Source organism: Triplophysa dalaica, chromosome 10, assembly GCF_015846415.1.
Source record: "Triplophysa dalaica isolate WHDGS20190420 chromosome 10, ASM1584641v1, whole genome shotgun sequence".
Taxonomy (NCBI): domain Eukaryota; kingdom Metazoa; phylum Chordata; class Actinopteri; order Cypriniformes; family Nemacheilidae; genus Triplophysa; species Triplophysa dalaica.
In genome coordinates, this window is record NC_079551.1 from 22,686,986 (window position 1) to 22,711,058 (window position 24,073).

At 39.3% G+C, this 24,073-nt stretch overlaps 1 protein-coding gene across 6 annotated transcripts in view; it reads right to left on the reverse strand.

The window, feature by feature from the left end:
* LOC130430036 (ephrin type-B receptor 3-like) overlaps window positions 1-24,073 on the reverse strand; it is a 45,444-nt gene that overhangs the window by 15,704 nt on the left and 5,667 nt on the right. For all 6 annotated transcript variants that reach the window (XM_056758940.1, XM_056758938.1, XM_056758936.1 and 3 more), the window contains exons 2-3: window positions 6,657-6,721; window positions 2,279-2,951 (exon numbers count right to left, since the gene is read on the reverse strand). In XM_056758940.1, the coding sequence (XP_056614918.1) occupies window positions 2,279-2,951; window positions 6,657-6,721 (738 nt within the window). The remainder of the gene's footprint in view (window positions 1-2,278; window positions 2,952-6,656; window positions 6,722-24,073) is intronic.

A 24,073-nucleotide genomic window follows, 5' to 3' on the forward strand; every position in this document is an offset into this window, starting at 1 on the left:
AACAAAGCATATCGAAGGGTACAAGGGAAAGTTTGATCGGTTATCTTAGAAATACAAAGATTAGGGTGTTATTCACAGGTCTTTGGCCTTTGTGGAGATCGGCCACAATTTACAGAGCTTGTGTACACATTATAACACACCTCTGATAAATGTAGAGGGTTCACAATGGCATTTTGATCTTTCCGCTCTGAATGTCAAACTCTCTTGTTAAGTGGTAAAAGAGACAATTTTATATTTATTATAAGCTGGCATGTTGTACGACGCCAGTTTCCAGCCATTTTATCAGTAGCCGCTGTGGGATGGCAAATAAAACCTGTTGTGTTTTTAAGGAGTCGGTTTGAACATCTGGTTTCTTAACTGATTGCATGCAAAGCCAAAAAAACCTGAGGTCACTTTCTAAGTTCTCGTTCTCAGAATGTGCAATATTGACACAAGGCTCCATTAGCGCGGGGAAACTGTGTTAACTTAGTTAACCAGGAGCTTGTTTGTTCAACCATTAATCAAAGGCGTCCAGAGGAGTAGCAGCTAGTGAGGAAGGAACTTCGAAAATGAATCATGCAGAGATAAAGATAAAGCCTCACAAATAAGTTTATCACACGTAACATGTCGCTTTGGAGATTAATGAGTCTCTGTGATTTTCCTCGTATTTCAAATGTATGTAAATCAACTAAGTCTTTGAGAGACAAATGAGACAATCTAGCTTGTAGTCTGCATGAAAAACTGCTCAAAATTCCCCCTTCAAAAAAAGTTGTGCCAATTTCTGAAGGGTTGAAAATGCTGATTAATCGCTTCTAAGAAGCTAAGAAGTCAGCCCTTTTCTTTCATCCTCACCTTCCTCCGACAGCACTCCTGACAGAGCAGACAGGTGAAAAAACCCCAAAGAAATGCAAATCTTTCTACTCTTTCTCCAGCACACTCAATTGCTCACACTCTATTGCCAAAACCTTTCGTGCTGCCTCCCTCATTGAGGAGCATAAGATAGAGCTTAAGGGAGTGATTAGAATGTGTGTGCAAATTGGAAGTCAGAAGCAAGAACTGGGAAATATGGAGCACTTTCCGATTAATATTCATGTGAATGTCCTAACTGTACTCTGGCAGGGTATTAATGAGACCAGTGGCCTTCAGATGAAGGCAAGAGAGAGAGAGAGAGAGAGAGAGAGAGAGAGAGAGATAGACAGCAAAAGTTGACAGAGATTTATCCCTCTTTTAGTTTCCGGTTGGCTTGATTAGAGAACGTTTTATCAGGACTCAGCCGCCAGGGCTTTCACCTTGAGCCGCCACAAGCAAACAAATGGGTTTTTAACTGTACATCAGGCAGCACATTTCTAAGGATCGCCCACTTTTCCCCACGGGTTGCTTATGCTCAAAATGTAATTGGGAGTGTTAGGAAAACGTTTTATTATTTTGACAACTAGATATTTACATTTCTTAAGTAAACTGTAAATGGCGCTTGCCCTAGCAAATCTCGTTGCCACAATGCTGGGGTGTTGTTGTGGGTGGTTGCCATAGCAGTGCTGTTCGGTTGCTAAATTCTGAGTTTTTTTAGCTTTCTGTTATGTGGTACCTAGGATGTTCTTAGTGGTTGCTTACTGGATGAAGACAATAGAGCACATCTGAATCAAAAATGGTGCTCTTAAGTTACGCGTATAATACTTAGGTTTAGAAATTTGTTCAAAAGCAACGGTAATAATAATGTTTCCCTCAAGACCTGGCATCGATAATCAATCATTTCGTACAACATTTAATTTAGTTCTTTACCCCAGAGATTTACTCTTCAGTCTTTGTAGTTCTTATAATATGCTGGAACCAACTGTCTCTTTCTGCCCTTAAACTTCTGATGCCTTATCTGTCAGGGTTACTTTTCTCTCCATTTCACACTCTTCATTAATGTTTCACTGCAGCTCTTGCCCTTGGTCCGAGAATCGATTCCTAGTCTCCTCTCACTCACGGCTCTCCATTTGACCCTTGACCTCTCGCTGTCCGCTCTGCTCACTTTCACCGTGGCTATGTTACACGCAAACTTAATTCCCCTCAGCCTGAACCTGATATGTTATTCATTAAGACCCCTCCTTTTCTCTCAGCAAAATGTTTCACTCTGATAGACATAAGGACTGTTTACTTATTCATTGGCTTGCTCTGCTTAAATCGAGGTTGAATATCCAAATTTGCCATTAGGGCAAACAAACTTCATAAAAATAGGATGATCTGTTCATGTGGCTTAATGTGATACTGGGACAACACTGAACAGTGAGAAAAAAACACATATATCAGCACTCACCTTGACACTGCGATTCCTTAACTGCAGGTTCGAAACCAGCCATACATGTGCAGGCACCTACAGGAACCATCCATTCTCCATCTCCATTGCAGTAGAGTTTGAGTGGTACAGACACTTCCACAGCATTATGCACACAAGTGCCAGGGGCGATGACTAGCGAGGTGGCTTCAGCTCCTGTTGCTGTCTCGGGGAAGACTGCAAAATTGGCAATTGATGTGGAACACTTTTTGTAGAACACGCGGACAGAGATTAAAGACATGCAAGCACCCAAGTCTTGGAAGGCCAGGTAGAAGCCAGCCTTGGAAAGTGGACCAAAACTGCGAATCTTAGTATTGACCCGGCCGGATTCCAACATAGAAAAGCTCTCATCAGGAGCGATTGTGTCCACCTTAACGTAAGGGTTCTCCATCCAAAACGGACTTGTGGAGGTGGCAGAATCTGAATCGGACTCGTAGTAAAACAGATTAAATGTCTCTTTACAAGATCCTGGAATGTTGGGAATACTGTTGCAGTCTCGAACTGTGAATTTCATCTCCACATACACACGGAGAACGTCCTTGCGAGGAATGAAGTCACTGCGAAGCCAGTTGTTCTGGTTGAGCTCACGAACGTTGCACACTTGGTATGTTCGAATGGGGTTCATGGCATCGTCGTAACCACTTACTTCCTCCCACTGTGAAAAGGATAAAAAAGGTAAACAAAAAAGAGATAACACTTTAAGTCACAGATATAGAACAACATATAAGGTCACCTTGTGACTTAATGTCTACAGAAATGTAGCATTTATAATATGCTGCAATAGCAATAACACGTTTCTTATCTATAAAGTAGCCTACAGTACAATATGTTTTATTGTCACTCGAAAACATGAAACCGTTCTCATTTTGATGTTATCTAGAGCTTTAGAAGTTAACTTCTGAAGTGTAATACTGCACAGAGGTATGGCAGGGAATAAATTGCTCTTTCGTAACTCCAGTTCCACACACTACAGGAACAGAGCTCAAGAAACAATATAACAGAGGGAACACGCTGAGAAAGAGTGAATGGGGTGGTTGAAAGAGAGGGGAAATTAAATTTTGGGGCGTTTTTAGTTTGTGCCTTTTCAATTACGCACATGCGTAGCGCCATTAAGCGGAGAGTAGCACACAGGTCTTTCATCTGCGTTCACCAGTTCAATGAGAAAAGCCGCCTGGCAAATTTATCAAAATTACCGTGGAGTGTCAGAACTCCATCGAACAAAACAACAAGTGGATGTTTACGTCCTACCTTGAGTGCCGTGTGCTCTCTGCATCACTTCACAATCAATTACCGTTCAATTACAACATCATGATTACATTGTATTCATGTGGAGCAATACGCTAAATACAATCCACTTACAAAACGGTTTCCACTTTATGTACCGGTTTTAAGGCAAAAAAATCTTGTGGGATAAATATGTATATCACGATCTCTATTTCTTTGGAGAATATTGGTAGCGTTTTTCCATAAATGGTTTATTGCCATTGGGGTTTTAAAAATGCATAATTTAGTTGCACCTCTTATACTCGTGTCCTTAAAATAAGAGTCATTCACACTGACAGTGATTCAGTTGCTGATATCATGAAAAATAAAGGGTGGCAATCATCGAAGATGCAAAGAGATAGAATAAAATTGAACTTCATGCAAATAAACACTTATGCAATATGGCTACCAATGCCAATGTGGGCAGTGGAACTAACATAGCCAATCATCTCTCTGTCAGGTTGAACACAGTTTTAAACAGCTTAGGCCTGCTTAAACAAGCAGCAATGATAAATCAACAAAAAAGAGGCCAAAAACAAAACTAGCAAAGCATCTAGAGATTTTTTGATCAGACCATAACAGACTGTGTTTCGAGTTGAAGGCCTTAATTAACAGAGCAAAATGGATGTGGTGCGAACAGGCCATTCATCCCTGCAGGGCCCCAGGGGCCTGAGGCAGACGGAGCTTCCAGAAATCTCTACTTTATCACAGTCTCTCCACACAGAGGTGCAGGGATCAATAACCTTCACCTGGTCAATGGGACACGAGAAAGAATGAGGTGTAAATGGGCATTTACTTCCATGGAATAAATTGCTGTGAAGGGGAAGCAGGGAGCTGAGGGAGCACACATTGGGTCGGCGTTCACTGAGTCTGGGGATTACAGAGCACCAATACCTGACAGTAAACTTTCCTCTTTCCGTGATTAATGAATTAAATAGGATGCAGGAAAGAAGTTCAGTTCCCATTCATCAATTTTACTTGATGAATAGTTAAACACGCTCCGTATTTTCCCCTTCAGTCAGAGAGAGGTAATGAATTTACTTTTAGATGAAGATGCTGTATGACTTTAAATGTGAATTATATAAATATATATAGTGCATTAGTGCTCTCTGTCTTGGTTTGTTGATCTTTGAGTAATCAGCCGTTCAGTGTGTTTAAGTAAAAGCGGGTCCATTCCATTTTCTACCGCTTATCCGAACTACCTCGGGTCACGGGGAGCCTGCGCCTATCTCAGGAGTCATCGGGCATCAAGGCAGGATACACCCTGAATGGAGTGCCAACCCATCGCAGGGCACACACACTCACTCATTCACTCACGCACTCACACCCTACGGACAATTTTTTCCAGAGATGCCAATCAACCTACCATGCATGTCTTTGGACCAGGGGAGGAAACCGGAGTACCCGGAGGAAACCCCCGAGGCACGGGGAAGAACATGCTAAAAGCGGGTCAAGCATGTTTATTTTTCCTTTACAATCTAAATGCAGACACTGTATTTATCTGTGTTTATGGCTACCATTATAGTTGCCTGACTGATAACTAATAAAGACAGATTAAATAGGAAAGAAAAAAAAGAAATGCTGAACCAGGCTGGGATTTATTCCAACTTTTTGCCCCCACTTTTATTATTATCTGGGCACCGTTCCCATTGCAGTTTTCTAGGCGCGACATACCATACAATTTTGTGTAACACGTACAGACGAGAGATATAGAGGGTGTAGCTGTGCCAACTAAATCAGTAGGTGACTTTTGCAAAACCTGTCAAGGATGTTACTGGGTCATAATTCATCCCAAGGTAAAGAAAACAAATATACAAAAATTAAAATAAAAATGTCTTGAAAATAATAAAATGAAGCCTAGCATATACATCTGCATATATATTTTTTTATTTACCTATTTTCATATATTCATATATTTTAGCAAACATAAATTGTCAGGTAAAATGTGCTTTATGTACAAAATCAAACCATTCCTAAAATGAGTTTCATTTTCTAATGCAATGTATTACTTTGATTTTATAATTTGGGTTGAAATTTAACCTGTGTGTTTTGTGAGATTTACCTCGTTGAGGGAAATGTTTCTTTACGAGACTAGAAATAAAGCTGCCAGTAAGATGTAAGAAAATGCATCACTGGTGCCACATTTTCCTGTCAGTCCTAATGTATAGCGGGCGGAATGGGTGAAACATATAGCCGTGTGCATGACGGGGTGCAGAAGGGAAAAGGCTGGGCTGAATAGAGGCATCTGTTGGGGTGTCAAGTGGGCCGTGCTGTGACCCATTGTGTTAGTGGGAGTTTTAGTGCTTTAATGGGAGTGGGGAGGGATATTTACAAGAATAATATATGGACGGGGAAAGTGAGATTGTGGCTGATTTGTGTCACAGTGGTCTGCTCCTGCGCCTCGGCACATTGGTGCTAAGTTACTCGGAAGTAAAGTTTATGGAGAGGGGTGTATGCAACAGCTGGGACGGTATGACCGAGGGCAGAAAGGGGGCATTGGACACATGCAACAAAGTTAAATTACAGGCTATTAGATGAATATAAGCAAAAAAAGTAATAAAAGGTAACAGTGTCAGATTATTGTCAAAGATGAGCAAAACATACTTTTGCTGTTATGGTCAATGGCTTGTGGGCACAAATTTCACTTCCAGAGAATAATAGTGAGACGGGTGAAATCTGATCTAGGTTTTGCCTTTATCTGATTTAACTCAGAACTTCCTGTGTTTCACACAAAGTACCGTAACTCTGCCACTTTTAAAGTACTGTAACTCGGCCACTTTTAATAGCATTTTGATTGAATGATTTACACAAAATCACTAAGGAAATAGCTTTTTATTATACATTATGTTATACATGGTATTTTAACAGTAATTTAAATTGATGCCAAATTATAGTTTAAATTGTAGTACCGGTGAGAATCACCTTTTCTAATAGTGGAAATCTGATCATTTCATTGAGCAAAATTTCAGTTAGTTTCATTTTGCGGTGAAATGTGAACTGGACATGTTCCTATGATCTGTACCCTTCATTATGACTGCAGAAAGAGCTGTATATAAGTAATGGGCTCCAAAATAAACACACAAAAATTCAAACTCACCCCAGTTTCAGGATGGGAAGTCCAGGCAAGTTCCGTCGTTGCCCATTTGGTGTCCATCAGTGTTTCTGCAGACAAACAATAAAGTTTCACAGAATATTTCAGCCATAACAAAATAGGAAAAATATCATGAATTTAAAGGCTAAAATTAAAGAATTGATTTCACGCTGTGGAAAAGGTGCAAGCATCATATAACTATCACTGTCCATATTGTTAATAGATATGAATGCATTGCGGGACATTCATGGGCGCAGGAACAGAGAAGCACTATCATGCTAATCAGCAGTGAAAAGATGGTGGAAAGGGAAAACAGCTTTGTGGGTGATCCAGAAGGCATTGTCAAAGATTTATGACAGCCCTCCTCTAATTAGATTTAATTAACCGTGTATTTGCAGGGTGGGAAAGAAAAGCTAAGTGTTTTTGAAAGATAACCCGCTACCCTTCCCGAACGTACACACACACAAAAAACACTTGCACCCTTAAGCTAGCAGCTGTAAAACTCGAGAGGATATATAACAGAGCAAAGGAGTTCTGGAACGACACCATAAAACTCACAAAGGAAGATCTGCACAATTTCATCAATACCCAATATGCTCTGTCTGTCTGTTTTGTTCTGTTCTTCAATTTTCTTCCCACCAGCCATATGTGCAGTTCTCTGTCTTTATTATAATGAAAGTACACTCACTTGGCGTAGATGGCGAACACATTGAGACAACCATTTTACCTTCTGCCACCTGCTTTGACGGTTTACTTACAGCCGACTGTTACAATTGCGCATTGCAGCTACGTTATACCAAAATGCATGGATGGGATTGATTTAAATAGCAAAATCATATATTAGGATGCAAAAAGTTTTTTTTAATCCTAATGTCCTCTTGCACTCCAAAATGAGTGGTAGACTAAGCACATTTCACATTTTACATCCGTCACGGGCAATCCTATTACAAGTGGACACTAAATACAAGTGTAAACACTTTGTGATTGGCTCACTCAAACCACATCGCATTTGTCGCGTAAACGCTAATCTGAGCTGATGTGTCCCCCACCAGAATGGTCAATCAAGCATGCTAAAGCAAGATATTTAGTGTTTAAAGAAAATAACTGTCTATAAAAACTCATGCAAAGCTATGCATAAGACTTCACAGAGCATCTGACGTACCTGTCATCTACAAGCAGTGACACAGATAATTCACTTTGAAAAATAGTGACTGCTAAATAAATGCATGTAAATTGCGTGAAGAATGTAGCCACCCATGAATCCACTCAACCGATATCCAAGGAATAACCAAGCTTACTGTTATCTCAAACACATAAAACAAATCTCTCTCTCACATGTCACCATCCAATGACACGCATTGTGTTGGGACCGTCTAACCTGTCATTGAAGGATTGGCCCGCTGATATTTAAACAAACTCTTCCAAAGCTTTCATGGTTTAAAAAGAGTCAGCTGCCAGGATCGACTTGAAAAATGACATGTAGGTACTGGTGAGAAAAAATGCCAAACCAAAGAAAACAGATCAAAAATGAATGACTGTTTTCCTAAGTCTCAGTTCTGTCTCAGTGAAATAGGTGGAACGTTTCTAAGTGTGCAGCAACTGACTCAGAGTGTTCTGCGGGCTTCTGTTTTGTTTGCAATTTGTAAGCTGCACTGAAAAACAGCTAAGCCAAGCATTGTATCAGCTGAGCATGGTTTTAGATGAGGAAGCAGTCCTGACTCAATGCAAGAGAGAGAACGTAGCAGAGGGCGACCCACCCCTCACCCCATGCTGCTGCAGTCAGGGGGGCGAGGGGCAGTGCCCTGTATGCGACAATCCATTCACGCTCCAGCATGTAGCCGACAGTGATACGGAGCGTCCATTACAAAAACAAAAAAATCAGCAAAAACGGCTGATTTTTGCTACAGTTAAAATGTCTCCACACAGGGAAAGTTTTGTTCTAACTACAGTGAGCCAATGGTTTATATCCTGTTTTTCCTCTGGAGAAAAAAAAGAAGAATTATGGGTCCTGCCGAAACCTGACAGACTAGTCTTTAAACACGCAATGAGAAAATCTGATCTGAGTACAACCAGCCAGTATATCTATATTATTAAACGGTGTTTGGGAGTTAAACAGTCCAACTTTAAATCATAAACCCAAGCATATGAAGCACACTATATAAATTTGAGTTAGTGAGGCAGAACATTTGTGAAACATAAGACTGACGCATAAATTAACAGCCATAAGAAGGTTCTTTTTATTCACCCCTGTGTACTTAACCGCCATGAAAGTACATGTAAAAAGGTAAATCAATTATAAAATCACCTATTTTTCTTTACATTGTGTTAAAAGTAACATACATAACTTATATAAAATCATTCAACATTATAATACATAATGGTTAATAAGTAAGTCAAATATTAACTCTTTGTGTAAACCTTTGTAATACTGAGACTTTTTTGATTATTGCCTTTAAAAAACGCTTTTATTCCACTTGTTGTCATGTATGTCAATTCGATTTAAAGCATCTGATAAATGAATAAATGTAAATGTATTTAAAATACACCCAGATATTAATGTTTGATTGTTATTTTTATAGTTGTATGATTTTTTTAACTATTTTATCAACAACTAATAAACGATAAGGCTTCTTCATCTGTGTTTTGCTTGTTAACATCTTAATAGTTAAGATATGAACTTTGTTAAAAATTAATATTTGACTGTAGAGGAAATTAATTAACGGATGTTTTGAAGAATAAAACGGAAGTATCAAAGCATGATTAAACGATTATTCATTGTTGATACACTAAACACGTGTGTAAAGACATAAGCATATTCAATGGCAAATTTACACTCTGAGTTGCATGTTAAAACAGACTCGTGCACTCACATATTTATGTAAGAAAGGTCAGGCCTTACAATCTAATCCACTAATGACAGAGCAGGCTTAATAACAGAGAAAAGCAGACAAACACTTGTTCTCTGGAACAACACACAAACACATGCATTCTGTGGATTTACAGGCACATTAAAATATGCCTTTGTTCCAGTAAGGGATCTTTTTTAAAAAGAAGGCTATGTGAACGAAACCACCTTTATAGATGGATTCATCTTCACTGGATTTAGAACTGACTCAGATTTGTGTGGGCACACAGGTGAGAGATCACCACAGGATTTCAGGCCAACATTTTTTTCGGCTTTAGCTGTTGCTTTCTGTTTAAGTTGTTTATTGCTTAGCCACCATATACCCGGAAAGCAACAAAATAAGTGCATAAACATTATAATCTGTTCGAATTGTCGGACAAGAATTTTACATCTCGATTACATTTCTATTTTTCATGTATGAACAGCACTCACTGTGAAATGCTAATAACATTCAATTTAATTACTGGCAAGTTTCTGCATTGCCTGGCACAACAGCATATACACAGTTTAGTAAATGTAGAATTGTTTAATCTGTGATTCATAAAAAAAAAAAACACTCACATCCTGTTTAATTACTTCTGTTTCATTGCTTTCTTATCTTATTATTGAATAGATAAAAATTAGATTTAGAAGATTCTTAGTAGATTTTTTTATATGAAATTTCTAAAATAGTTCCCTGTTTGCAAACTTTAGCCTGGCATCTCAAACTAGAAGTCCTTATTGTGTCCTTCTGCGAAAGGGAGGCCACACATGGCACAACGTCGTTCTCTTCAAACACTTGAGCTTTGTTTTGCCTCCCAACAGACAGATGTGTCAACAGTATGGGGAAAATACTGCATTAAACTTATTAAAGCTATTAGACTGATTGCTCAGTATGCGCTTTTGTTGCTGCTTTTATTAGCTCTTGGGGGTTTAGGTAAAGCCCGCATAAAGTGTGTGTGTGTGGAGGAGGGTTACAGGGAAAGACGTTGAAAGAGGTCGGAGGGAAAAAGGTGGGGGGAATCTATTTAGATTGAAATGTGGTGAGCAGCCTGGGCTTTTGTACTACGTTGGAGTGTGGTGATTAGAAGAGAGGGTTGCTTTTGGGGAGTTGGCGTGCAATCTCTAATTGGTTGACGGTTCTTGATGTAGGTGCCTGGATCTCCAACACCCTGAATCCTCCATGGGAATTCCATGAAAGGAGACGCCTCATCCCAATGCGTCCACTTGCCATCAGTCATAGCATAATGCCTGTCACTCTCTCTTTTGACCTTTTATGTACTAACAAGGTCCACTGTCAATGATATCGAAGTAATGCTGCAGAATATCCTGTGAGTTTCTGCTGTCTTATAACAACATTTTCCAGCTTGTGACTTGAAAGTGTCAATTACAGATATTTCTGTAATTTTATTTTGCCAGTGTTTTGTAATGATGTCACAGGACTGACGCTAATAAAAGGCTTACAATGGGCAAGTTAACAAATATTGATCATTTAAATTTATGCATTTGGCAGACGTCTTTATCCAAGGCGACTTAAATACTTTATACATTTTATCAGTATGTTTGTTCCCTGGAAATCGACCCATGACTTTAGCTTTATGTGAGCTACAAGAGTTTTCTACAGGGGCATACATGGGCTTTGCCATCAAAAAAGCTGGATTTTTTTCTATTACAGTAATTCAGACAAGAGAAAGTAGAACAATCTTTGTTTCATTTAATATCTGAGAGCTGCTGAATTGTTGAAAGATTGTCAAAAAAAAATAGAAGCAACTTTCTGATCATTTTCTTGATAAACAGTCCCACGTGACAGGACTGTGGCAAAGAGCGCAAGGTCGCCAGCTTCATTTTTGTTTGTTGTGTTAATCAGATCTTTCAAGAACTTTAGAAGAGTGTGGGTTTCCAAGTCTTAGGGGGCCTGATTTGGAAGTCAACATTTGGATGGTGCAAAATGAGCCTTTTTGCTTTGATCAAATGGAGTCCAGTTCAGTAGCCAGACCCCAGACAGTACAAAGACAAGTGTGTAGGGTTCATACTGAGAGAGATGAAAATTAAAGGCATGTCTCGTGATGTGCACGTGTGTAAATCTGTTCAGAAATGGGCATTCCACCTCCTACCTTTTCATTCTTTCTATTTTCTTTCTTTTTCCAAGGCCTTTAATTACAGAGCAATCTAATGAGTAGGGAGCCCCTGAGGCAACTGTCTGCTAACCAGGTGTCCTCGCAAGTATGTGTTCTGAGTGTCTAAAATTGTGTCCTAGCTAGCATTTCCGTGCCGTTGTGACTGTGAGAGCTAAAGAACCTGGGGGATCATGTCATCCGTTTAACCCAGGGAGACCTTCTCAGCACCCCCTCTGCACCCGAACAACCCAGCAGTTGCAATGCATTGTGGTCAACACCCATGAATTCAGTGCATATCCCCCAATGCACTTAGTCTTAGAGTCACAATACCCCACATCAGTTACACTGTTGTGCCTAGAAATGACACAAGATGCTCTGAGACAGCGATAAAGCATGATCAGCTATTAATGAGCACTTAAGCTAACACGTCGGCGTATTCTGATATCAAATGTTGATTCGATTACAGATTTCACTCCAAATGGGAGCCGTTCGTTTAACACACATCACTATGGGAATGTAATCAATTAATACATTCTTTTACGTATTTTCAGTGGAATTATTCTGGCCACAATGCAAACATGCAGTTTTTTGTTCTTATTTTATACACTAAAAACTATGACGTATTCAGTAGCGTTGACGCTTTAGGTATCGTTACGCAACATTTAATGACAGTCTTTTGTTGATCAGAGAGATAGACAGATGGACTTTTATGGTGTGATGTTTGCGGTTTCCTGAGCCCAAATTGACAGCCAACCTCATATACAGTATTATTCAGAACATGTGATTACGAAATACACCCCACCATCATGTTTAGGCATCACAGATGCCATCTGAGCATCTGATGTTTCTTTGTGTCTACATTTTTTGTTTGACTTTGTATACAACAATCATAAAAAAGTTATTTAATCATTACTCGCTCACACATGACTTCACTTCTTTTTAATCATTTTACAAAAATTCAAGCTATGAATAAACACAAATGGAAGAAATTATGTAGCGGCAAAACAGTTACGGTCAAATTGTCAATCAAATATATATTTAAGTTTATATTTAGTAGCCATTAGTTGCTATCTAATAGCTTTTACACAATTAATTCCATTATGCATCATAGGATTCTTCATGATACAGGCAAGAAGTGTATTACTAGAATTATTAATAGAAGTTCACATCAAGTTTGCAGCTCTTCCATCATATTAAGTATACATTCTAGGCTGAAGGCAATATGACTTGCTAACTCTCTTTGTTAAGATTTCTGAATCTCTGACTCCTATCCCCAGTGTCTGATGGTGAATCAGTCAACAGGAAATATTTTGACAGGCCTCGCTGATCACAGCCTTTCCATTCACTCCATTCTCCATCATTCCCTTATATCTTTAAAACCTCCTTTTCCCCTTTTTCGGTTTGTATGTCTGTCTGTCCATCATATAACGCCAAGGTCTCCATTACTGCCAGCGGAGAGCAGGACCAGCTACAATAAATACAAATGACTTGACTAGCCCATCTGAAAAATGCAAGCAGACAAAGGTAAACAGCTTTACAGTCAGGGATGGGTGAAGTTTTATAAGGGACGGTACGACATATCAACCTTTTAAACATTTATGCAAGTGAGTAAAGGTCTTGATTAGAAATTTTGTTTTGTAAGGAACAATTAAAATGACATGACAAAGAATTTTTGGAAAACGTTTTTTGTGTTTCTTGAGTCAAACATTTAGTTTTAGTCATTGTCAATGTAAAACAAAGCCGTAATTTCATAGGAGTTGGTGTGTTTCGCTGATTTCACAACATAATATAACATAATACAATAATGTTATGTGTTATAAGTGGTAAAGAGAACAAATAAATGAGTAATATAATTAGTGGTGGGCCGTTAACGGCGCAGTGAGACTCTTATCGCGCGATAAAAAAAATGTCGCCGTTAATCTATTCTCAAAGTTGGGTTGGGAGCTGCAGGTCTATACTACGCAAGCTATGATGACTTTCACCTTGATATTTTAGCGCGGATGTATACCAGCTTAACTGCACTGTACGGGGCGAGAACGATCTTTTTCAACTCGCGTGATTCGCGTCATCCGCGGAAGCAGAAGCCGCCTCATCATCTCATAACCAGGGCTTCATTTGCGCGATTCGCGCAGCAAGTAGGTCTATTGGCTCTTTGCATTAACATATAAATCACTCGCGCTTGACACGCCATTCGCGTTTGGTCTGAACACAACATAACGTTACTCTGAAATTACCGCATCAAACGTGACGTGGTAACATGGATGCAGCTATGAAGCCGCCGGGTTTGCTTCAGGGAATATAAATTTTTAAGAAGCTTCCCAATGGAAACATCGACAAGACTAAGGTTGTTTGCACCTTGTGCAATGCGGAATTGGTTTAAAAAAAACACTTTCTCTAAACAGGTAGTGGTCTAGCTTTAGTTGAAACCAGTAACTTTGTATTGAGATCTAATGTATTATGGCTCCTGTATGACATATCGCTTGTTGCTCCCTCACTCTTTGTAAGTCGCTTTGGATAAAAGCGTCTGCTAAATGACTAAATGTAAATGTACTGTAGGAGCTCTTCCAGTCTCAAGTACCACCTAAACGCAAATCATCCCTTAGCTAATACGGAAGTAAACACAAGTTCATCTTATTGAACATAATTTAATTTTCATCACCAATTATCATAGTAGAACAGCTTTTTCAAGCAGTTTGTGATGCATTTTGGAAACAGGAGATGAGCCCCTGGTCTAATGCGCCACCTGGCTTGAGAAACCCGTTCTCAAAGACTTACTTTTAGTCATTATTTGGGTAGCACACATATACTGAATGCCCTCGGCAGAATTCAAATGAGCCATTTTAATCTAGATTAATCTTGGAATTGATCTAGATTAATCTAGATTAAAAAAAATTATCTATGCCCACCACTAAATATAATTCATTCCATTCCATTTTCTACCGCTTACCCGAACTACCTCGGGTCACGGGGAGCCTGCGCCTATCTCAGGAGTCATCGGGCATCAAGGCAGGATACACCCTGGATGGATCGCAGGGCAGTAATATAATCAGAATAAACTATTCTATTCAACTATACAAAAATACATATAATTTAATATTATATGGTTATTTATTCTAGCTGTAGGCTGTTTAAAGTAGCTTGGCAATAACATTATTGTATAAAGTCACAGCTATGCGTACAACAGCATTTAACAATGCTGGCTTGTCCAATTACCACTTACAGTCTGAACTTTAAGAATCACTTGAAAAGTGATGTTGCTTTTGTTTTACCTAAAAATAAATCCAAAGCCCCCAAGTCGTGTAAAAAATGAACAGAGTCTGCATTCTTGAGGAAAATTGCAATCCAGCGAGCGTGACGAATCCTACCATTGGCTCAGCTTGGTATAAGCACATTTTAACCAATTGTCAAACACATCTCCTTTTCCTCAAGCGAAAGACATAATCAGCCATTATCGCGATAACTGTGTTTTGATTGATTTTCTCGTTCTGGTTGAAATTCTACTCTGGCTATAATAAACTGCCAGGAATTAAAGTCTGCCAATGCGACTGAAAAGGTATTTTTGAAACGGTCTGAAATATGCCTCCACGCTCAATAGAGCACAATGCGTCGTTACCCACAACTCAGATCTCAGTCAAGCTACATCGCAAAATCTGGCATCTGGTAGCTGTGTGTTATGAACTGTATTGAAGATGTTCTGTACATAAATCAAAAAGGACAGCACGAAATTGGCATAATTTATTAGATAGTTCGAAGAATGTTCTTTAATTTATTTATTTTTGTGAAGACGAGATCCCTTCTATGTAGAGAGGAGAATCTACTGTGCGCTGTATGTTCATTAAGCAATAGGGTGGGGGGCATTTAAAAGGTCCTAGTGAAATAGTTGGTGGGGTACACAAACACCTTCCAAACACTGCAAACAATGGCATTTGGTATTGCTATGAAAAACAATAATAATATGAAATAGAAAATGCGAAATACATCCTTCCTCAATGTTCTCAATGTGCTGTTTTTGGAAATATCTGTGTATTTCCTCATAGCTCATTGTGTTTTGTAGTCAAAGCCAAGAACACGCCAAGAACTACTCCTGACTTAACCATTCTAGGTTCATTATAAAGGTATTTTGGCACAGAGCTTCCCACTGGCCTTGCCTGTCAGCTGCAGAAAAGAACTGTCTGCTCTAGAAGCTGTCCAGGGACTCGTCTCCATCTCTCCGACAGCCTGCTCCCTTTGACACATTCATTATACCTCTGCTGAGGCATCCAGCAGACATCCAGGCTAAATATATGGTAATAGCATAATCCCCGGGGACCACCCAGAGCTGTTTGCCATGGCATAACACTGAGGAGGTACTTCAAGTGGCGATTTTTGAAAGTCCCCCGAAACCCCTCGGCTTCTCTCTTTTTTATCTTTAGATACGATGTTTACAGGACATGTTGGGATGGTGTCAAAGATGTGACATTACTCTTTATGATCAATATATACAATGCGAGTGAGTGAACAAGGATGGCAGCTGGAGGTGTTGCACATGTGCAGTAAAGCACATGATGCTAATTAAATGACCAAAAAATCAATATTACAACATACAAAACTTGTTGACCTCAGTACTCATCTTGTTGATCAACCCTGTTATAAACCTGAAAAATCTTGGATGAAGAAAAATGAAACGGAGGTATTAGGTAAAGAATAATAGGTAAAGTTCTCTTGATATAGTCATCAGTCAAACATCATTTTGCCAAGGAAATACAGTAACCTCTAATGACTGTTAAATATAATAAGATATTTCTGCTTCACATCATGGGACAGCTGTTTGTCGGCAGCTACTGGACTGATGTGGTCCACATTCACGGCATTCCAGTGGCTTTCGATCGCTTTATAATGTTTCAACTATACTGTCTGTGGTTGCCAGTGAGGTTGAGATAGATTCCTTTTCATCGCGTACGCTGGAAACATTAACTACTACAGGAGAACCATGCTAGCTTCCCTTTACCCTTCCCCACCGCCGTCACATATTAGCATTGGCAACTGCTGCAGAACAACTGACATGAGAACAAATCCATACCTCAGTTTTGGCTGCCGTGCTACATAATAATTATTAGGATACATTGTGGTTTACCTGCTTGTACAAAGAAAACATGTCTAATGGCTCCAGCTCACCACAGCGTAATATAAGTTATTATCTGATGTTCTTTGGTCCCACTTTCTTTTACATTTTTCACCACATGTGACAAACTAGCCTGAGGCGGCACAGGTCTCTCCGACTAGCTCTTCTCACGTTAGCTCATTATGCCCATAGCTGCTGGTTAATGTTTACCTGCCCAATCATTGTCTGATTCAGGTCAGGGCCGCAACAACAAAGAAAGGTTAGGCAGTAACCAGCAGGAATGCGGTTAGGCAGGGCCTTTGTGACTGTTGAGCCGACAAATACATGCACAAACACACGCCTACACAGGGGCTCTGAATGAGACCGATGACTTCAGTGTGGTTAGGTGGGTTTGGGAGCTCTCCTGAGTGAAAGGGACACTATCATTTTTAAGTTCATTCATTGTGGTTTCATATAGATCAAAGACTCCTTCTGGCTAACACACTCTGGCACTTTAGAAATAACTGAACAGCAACATTTGGCCCATGCAAACATTGTAAATTCTCTCACAACCAATAATCACATAACACTGGACATGTTTTGTGTTACCCCCCTTTCTATAGCCCTCTTTACAATTGTGCATTGTTACAAAGCATGAAACATAAATTTTAAACAAACATGAAGACTTTTAATAGCAATTTTAATTAAAAGCTTTAATATTCACACTAGAATTATTGTCTTTAAGAATTTAATCACTATTGGGACTCTATGTGTGTCTTATATACCCCCAAAAAATGAATTACTAACTCTAAAGTTGTTCCAAACTTGTATACATTTCTTTGTTTGGTTGAACAAAGAGAAAGATATTTGGACGAATGCATGTAACCAAGCATTTCTTGGACCCCACTGACTAGCTACCATAGTAGGAAAAATTAAGTGACCCAGAACTGTTTACTGTCCTATATTCTTCAAAATATCTTCTTTTATGTTCAAGTAATTATGTTCAAGTGTAAAAATTTGCGAGATCCCAGGTGCTTACTGATTCTGTCTAAAGCAAAAATGTGGGTTATGATTCTCTGCACGCCGGTCTGCAATATCTCCTAATTCCCGTTCAATTGATTAATCTCACACTCGGATGTGGTAATAACTTGAGTCGTTAGACCTCTTTAAATGGACTCTTTAACACACAGACGGCCACACTGTATACCATTTATTTGCTAGACGTGACCCTCTGATTCTAAGCAGGCTCCACCCCTGACTTCTGGCTGTTGATTAAAAAAGCAACAACTGCCTGATTAGCACAGGCGGGCATCTGGGTCATTGGCGGTGGCACGATCGTGCACTTAAGTGTTTCACTTACTGCAAATTGACTCACAGATTGGGACAGAAGGTATTAGTGATGGAAGTTCATTTCTGGCCAATTATGCTGGAGAAGGTTGATAGTTCGGTTGACATCCAATTCTAGGGTTCCCCATATGGCCAGGGGTTTAAATGTCTCCGAACAATTAAATAAAAGCCTTGATATATTTGGAGGGAGAGTGTGTATGTTTTTCTAATGGGGTGTGCTAGTCACGTGAACATCTCTGTATTTAAATCACACTCTAGAGAATGTTATTTACATTTTTAGGCATTTGGCAGACGCTTACATTGCTTTATCTTTTACATAGGTATTTGCAATCCCCTGGGATCGAACCCACAACCTTGCGTTGTTAACGCAATGCTCTTACAACTGAGCTACAGGAAAGCTTTATGATTATGGTTCTTGGATTATAAATGCCATTACAATTTAACTCCGCAGCCCCTGCTTCCCAACCTGGGTCAGCACATGTTCTTCCTGCATCAAACTGGTAACTTAGACTTGAAGCTCTAGACCTGGACAGAGTGTTTGATGAAACCTCTTTTCGCTACAGCTGCGCTCATTCTCCATCTTCTTTGTAGACAACGTCTGCTTAACCCCCAATAGCGAGCGTTAAAATATCATAATATTTGCATACACCGTAAGTGAATCAGGTGAGAGAGAGGTAGGCCAAGATGAGGTACATCTCAAGGGACTGATTATAGCACAGATGCGCTGATGAAGGGCCGGGGGAGACTCTGTCTGCCTGCCTGACAAGAGCTGTACTGTCAGGGGCTGACTAATGTATTATTCACCCTTCATTGATGTGTAACTAAAGCCAGTGGCTGGGGAGCCTGGGCCACCAATACCCCCTACAGACGGTAAACCCCCAACAGGCTACTGAGCTCCATTGATTTATGGGTCTCAGTAGAGGGCCTGGTGAGATGGAGAGAGGGATTTTGAGATGGAGGAGTCAATGGGGGCCAGTGTTGTTTGTTACCAGCGTTCTTAAAAATATCTTCTTTTGTGTTCTGCAGAAGAAAGTCATGCATGTTTGAAATGAGATGAGGGTGAAGAAACAATTATATATATATGTATATAATATTTTTGAGTGAACTATCCCTTTAATTGTGAAGATGTATCATACCATTCAGATTTATAATGTATAATTGCTTACAATTTTTACCTTAAATGTTTCTGTAGTTTTTTTACAGATTTTCTACTTTAAATGTAAAAAAAAAACATCTACAGAAGAGACAGCAGGGAATTTGTTATTTTACAGTTTATTTCTGGTGCCCAGCTGACAGAAAATTTCTGTTTTATTTGAACAAGATTTGATTTTTTACAGTTTATTATTGAAATATGGATAAAAATAAATGTCAATTCAAAAATAAAGTAAAGATGTCAAATATTATGAACTACATTTCATTTGTAAAATATAAATAACAATTTCATTATCAAAAATACTTTGTTTATGTGACGTTTAAACAATGTGGCATTTCCAGCAGAAATAACTATATAATAATACAGCAACAGTGTGTGCGTCGCTGGAAACATGGTACTAAAAAACAGCACAACTCTTATTTAAAGACAGTAGTACACCTTTTGAAAATCAAGGTGAATGGTCTCACTAGATAATAGAGTCAACAAGGGTGGCATATGAGAGAAATGGGAAATACAGGAGTCTGAAGTGCAGGTGACTCGGAGGGTTAGCACAATCTTGAGTCAATCATTGACTGATAAGTCAAACACATTGCTTTGACAGCGTCTGCACTGAACCAACAATGAACCAATAAATGGCATCAATAAGACACTGTGGTATATATGTACAAGCAGTGGTTTGTTTGCAGTAATGTGAAAGGCCTGCGAAACAAACACCACACATGGCAAAGGTGGCACAAAAACAAGAGCTGCAGAACACATTATTTCTGAGAACGGCCTTCAATTAAGGAACTACAGGTGCTAAGAGATGCAATTGACAGGTAGATAGATGATAAGACGTTTGGGATTGTTCACACACTGGAACACATACACAGAGATCCACAAAAGCCACTACACACACAAAGATAGACGTTTTGTCATGAAAACTTCTTGGCCTCGGCTCTAATTACAGACCTTCTAACCACACCTTGACTGCCTGGAAACTTTATGTAACCTTCTGCGTTTCAGGTATGTCACATCTCTTGGTGGTCTCCAAGCACGATGAGTTCAACATGTAAGTGCTCATCAAAAGAACCACAGGGTGTGGACTGAACCTCAGCATAGATTACTCATAGAAACAAGTCAGCTATCCCGTCACTGATGGGATTACCATATAGTGTATATTTGTGAAAACCCTGTATTTACGTCTTCCTCATAAGACGGATGTATAAGTCAACAAGTTTTCTATGAATCTGTCCCTCATAACTTCAAAACAGGCTGGTGGAGAAGGATGACACTGATTTGTTTTACGTAGATAAGAAAAAAAACTGATGAAAGGAAATGATAGGAAAATGAATTTCAGTAGTTGGCATGTTAAAGGGATAATTCGCCAAAAATATAAATTATTTAATCATTAAATCACCCTTGTGTTATTCAAAACCTGTACATTACCCTTTCTTATGCAAAACAGATATTTAGCTGATATTTTGACAAATGTCTCCATGGTTTTGGTGTCCATACAATGGAGGTCAACACTGATGGTTTCCAAAGTTCTTGGAAAATTGTATTGCCTTGGAACACTCAAATAACTTTTAAACTCTAGTATTAAGATGTTATATGTGCTTACTTAGACTAAATAAACTGACTATTTTTTAGAAACCCACCCAATGTGGTCTGCTTTTCTAAGCAAACAAGCAAACTAAATTGAGATTTACTATATGTCGCTAACTCACTCTAAACGCTTAACTATGGTCATCAAATTGTACTGTATTTGCAAAAGTGACATAAAGTTCAGCGAAAAAAATCTGTAAACATTGCACCTTGATGCTCTTTAATAATAAGTACTGTATATTCTGTCGCAGCATCTTGATTCATTAAGCAGACACAAAGCTGAACTATAGATCCCCCTTAAGTGCTCCTCTAGACCAAGCCGTCTGAAATCGAAAGGATGATTTATGAATAAGTAAAAACAGTGAAAAATTGCCGTCTTAATTAACTAAGGGAGAGAAACCTTGTCCATCGAGATTTCGATCGCCAACCTGTTTTGATGGAAAGGGAGCAACCATCTCCTCCTGGCCTGCTGCATTGAACGACGCCTGGCTAAATTGAATCGCTCATCATCACCATCCTTTTAGGCTATTTCCCTGAGGATACAACTGGCAAAAGTGGCAATGAAGCTGTTTCCCTGTGGTGTTTCTCACACCCATGATATAAATATGGCCCCTCAGTCCAGCATCCCCATCTGGCCATGGGATATTTTAATTTGTTTCTAGTGCTGGCTCCATTTCACATCAATATGCTTGCTTTCACACCCCAGGAGAGTTTGCGTCACTTCGTTATGCCATGTTGCTCTAGTTCTTAGTTAGAGACCCCAGTTTGACTCGCCTTCAAGCGATGTATGGGATTACGGCAGTATGGTGTTCATTTTTTTTACTCTGATGTCATGCAAAGGAACCTGCTCTCAGATTTTCTTAAATGCCATGAGCAACAAGGTATCAAAAGACCTCAAAGCTTTCATGCAGGAGCTTGACTTACATTGCATATAGACGTACAACTTGATCCCAAAGGATACCGTGACAGATTAGAGTTCTGAAGAAAGAAAACACACATCTTACACACAAATCTCATCAATAGTTGTACTGAAAAGAGGTCTTGTGGGTAGACAGGCTCTGTCCCAATTGTCTGGGGTTCTGATATCACTGGTTAGATAACACATAGAAGAATAATACTACAATTTGGAGCTCTCCCTGATAAGAGATGGACACATAAGGTGTCCAGAGAAAACTGGGAAACAGGGAAGGGATGGTGGGAAAGTATACATAAGATGTGATGGGGAGGTGATGAGAAAGATAGGAAATGAGTACAGAAAGAAGGGCATTGTCTTTAGTCTACCTGTCTTTAGTCTACCTGGACATAACCCACCTGTTGGGGGTAGGGGTTGTAAACTTCCCGCTCTTGTTCTCTTAGTTTTCAGGGTTGTCAACCTTTTCACTGCCTATTTGCATCTTAATGCTATTTTACCATTAGATACGAGTTTGCAGTTGAAAACAATGACAGTTTCAAACTACCGACTGTTGCCACATACGAGATACCATCGGCCTTTAAAAAAAATTGCTGTAAGTTTTTCTTTTATGTATGCAGATTGTAACATTCTTCTCCTTTTTCAACTGTCACGGAGCTGATCCCAAGTGCAGGTTCAAGGCCGTCATTGATTTATGTTCGCTGGCTTTTCAAATTCATTAAAAACCCTTATATCCTTAAAGGACAGTTCAGAACTTTTCTTCAAGTACTGCGGATGAAATAACAGAAAAAACAGAAACAAGGCAGAGCGAGTCAAATTTAAGATGCAGAGAGAGATCTGTGGCCCCTGTCCAAGACAGAAGATGAAAACTCTCTGCTCTCGTTGTCCTGAGCTCTGCCTCAATTTTTACTGCATTCATAACCCCATCTGGCCAGCCTCGGTCTGTTACCATTGTGTCTCCACTCAGCACCTTTTCACACGAACTGCTCAACCAATACTGTACCAAGTGCCTTTTGGATGGCGGACAATTCTCAGAGTCTTTCTCTGTCCCTTTGTTTGCCTGTGTCCTGAGCTCTCCAGTTCAGGTTGAGGGCACTTTAATAACAGATAAGCCACTGGCTGTGGCTCGTAGTTACTTGGGGTTGCACAGAATACCTCATATTTATCACCTCTGCCCTTCTTTGGTGCTCTGGCATTAGATTTCTGTGCTGGAAAATGGCAGTTATGAGGTCACTGCTGAAATATGTCATTTCATCTGTGCGTGAGAGGTGATGAGCACCTTTTCTTCAAAGCAGTTCAGATACAATCTAATAACTTTCAGATGAATGACAGGAAATAGGAACCAATAAGTCATAAAAACAGCTGCTAATGAAGCTTTAGAAGGCTTGGCACATTTTGAAAGGTTAGTTGCCAGAAAAGCTAAGTGACATGGAAGTGTGATCGATCAAGCCTGACAACGAGCCATAAATGGATCAGTCATACTAATTCATTGGGAAACTCTGATTGGATGTGGGTGGTGACCCTGCAGAAATTGGATGCCATGTTTGGAAAGGGCCAAGAGAAAGATGGATAGGGCGTACAGATTGCTGGTAAGGAATGATGGAGGAAATTAAGTGTCCATCGGAATGGCATATCATACAATACTGTTTAAACTTATGTTTGGTATGTTTTTTGTAATAAAGAGATACTGGTGTCGTCTTTGGTCTGACATGTTTAAATGTTTTTTGAAAAATCCATGCAGCAGTGGATAATTGCAGAAATGGCAATAAAGTGATAATTTTGTGTTGTACAGTAAAGTATACAGTGCCTTAATTCCTGGCACTAGAAAGTTTGATTAAATGTAAATTGTTACTTCAGATGTTTCCAATTCAAAGAGAGAGTGATAGATAATGATAGAAAAAATTACAATGTTCTCCACATCCATACTGCACGTGATTTGGGTTTTCATGAGTCAGATTAACTATCTATAACATTTAGCCTGAATTTAAAATATTCACATAGACACAACAGACAGACATGAACCACCCTCAGATTGCTTTACTACATGAACCAAATAGTTTCTCATGTGTCTGCATTCACACCTTGCCGAATCTCTGTCACTTTTATTCCAGACACCAAATGGAAAGGTGGCAGACCAAGCAAGGAACAAAAGCATTCCTGTTTAACACCAGTTCATAATACAATAAATTCATCCAAAAGGTATTTTTAGCATCTGCTCATGTTGCATTTGCCGTCAGCCAAATGTCTGCTGTCCTCATTGTTTAACATAGTTAAAGATACAGACATTGTAAGCCAACTGTATGTTTTTTTTTATATTTTTTTTTATACTGTTTAACATATACAAT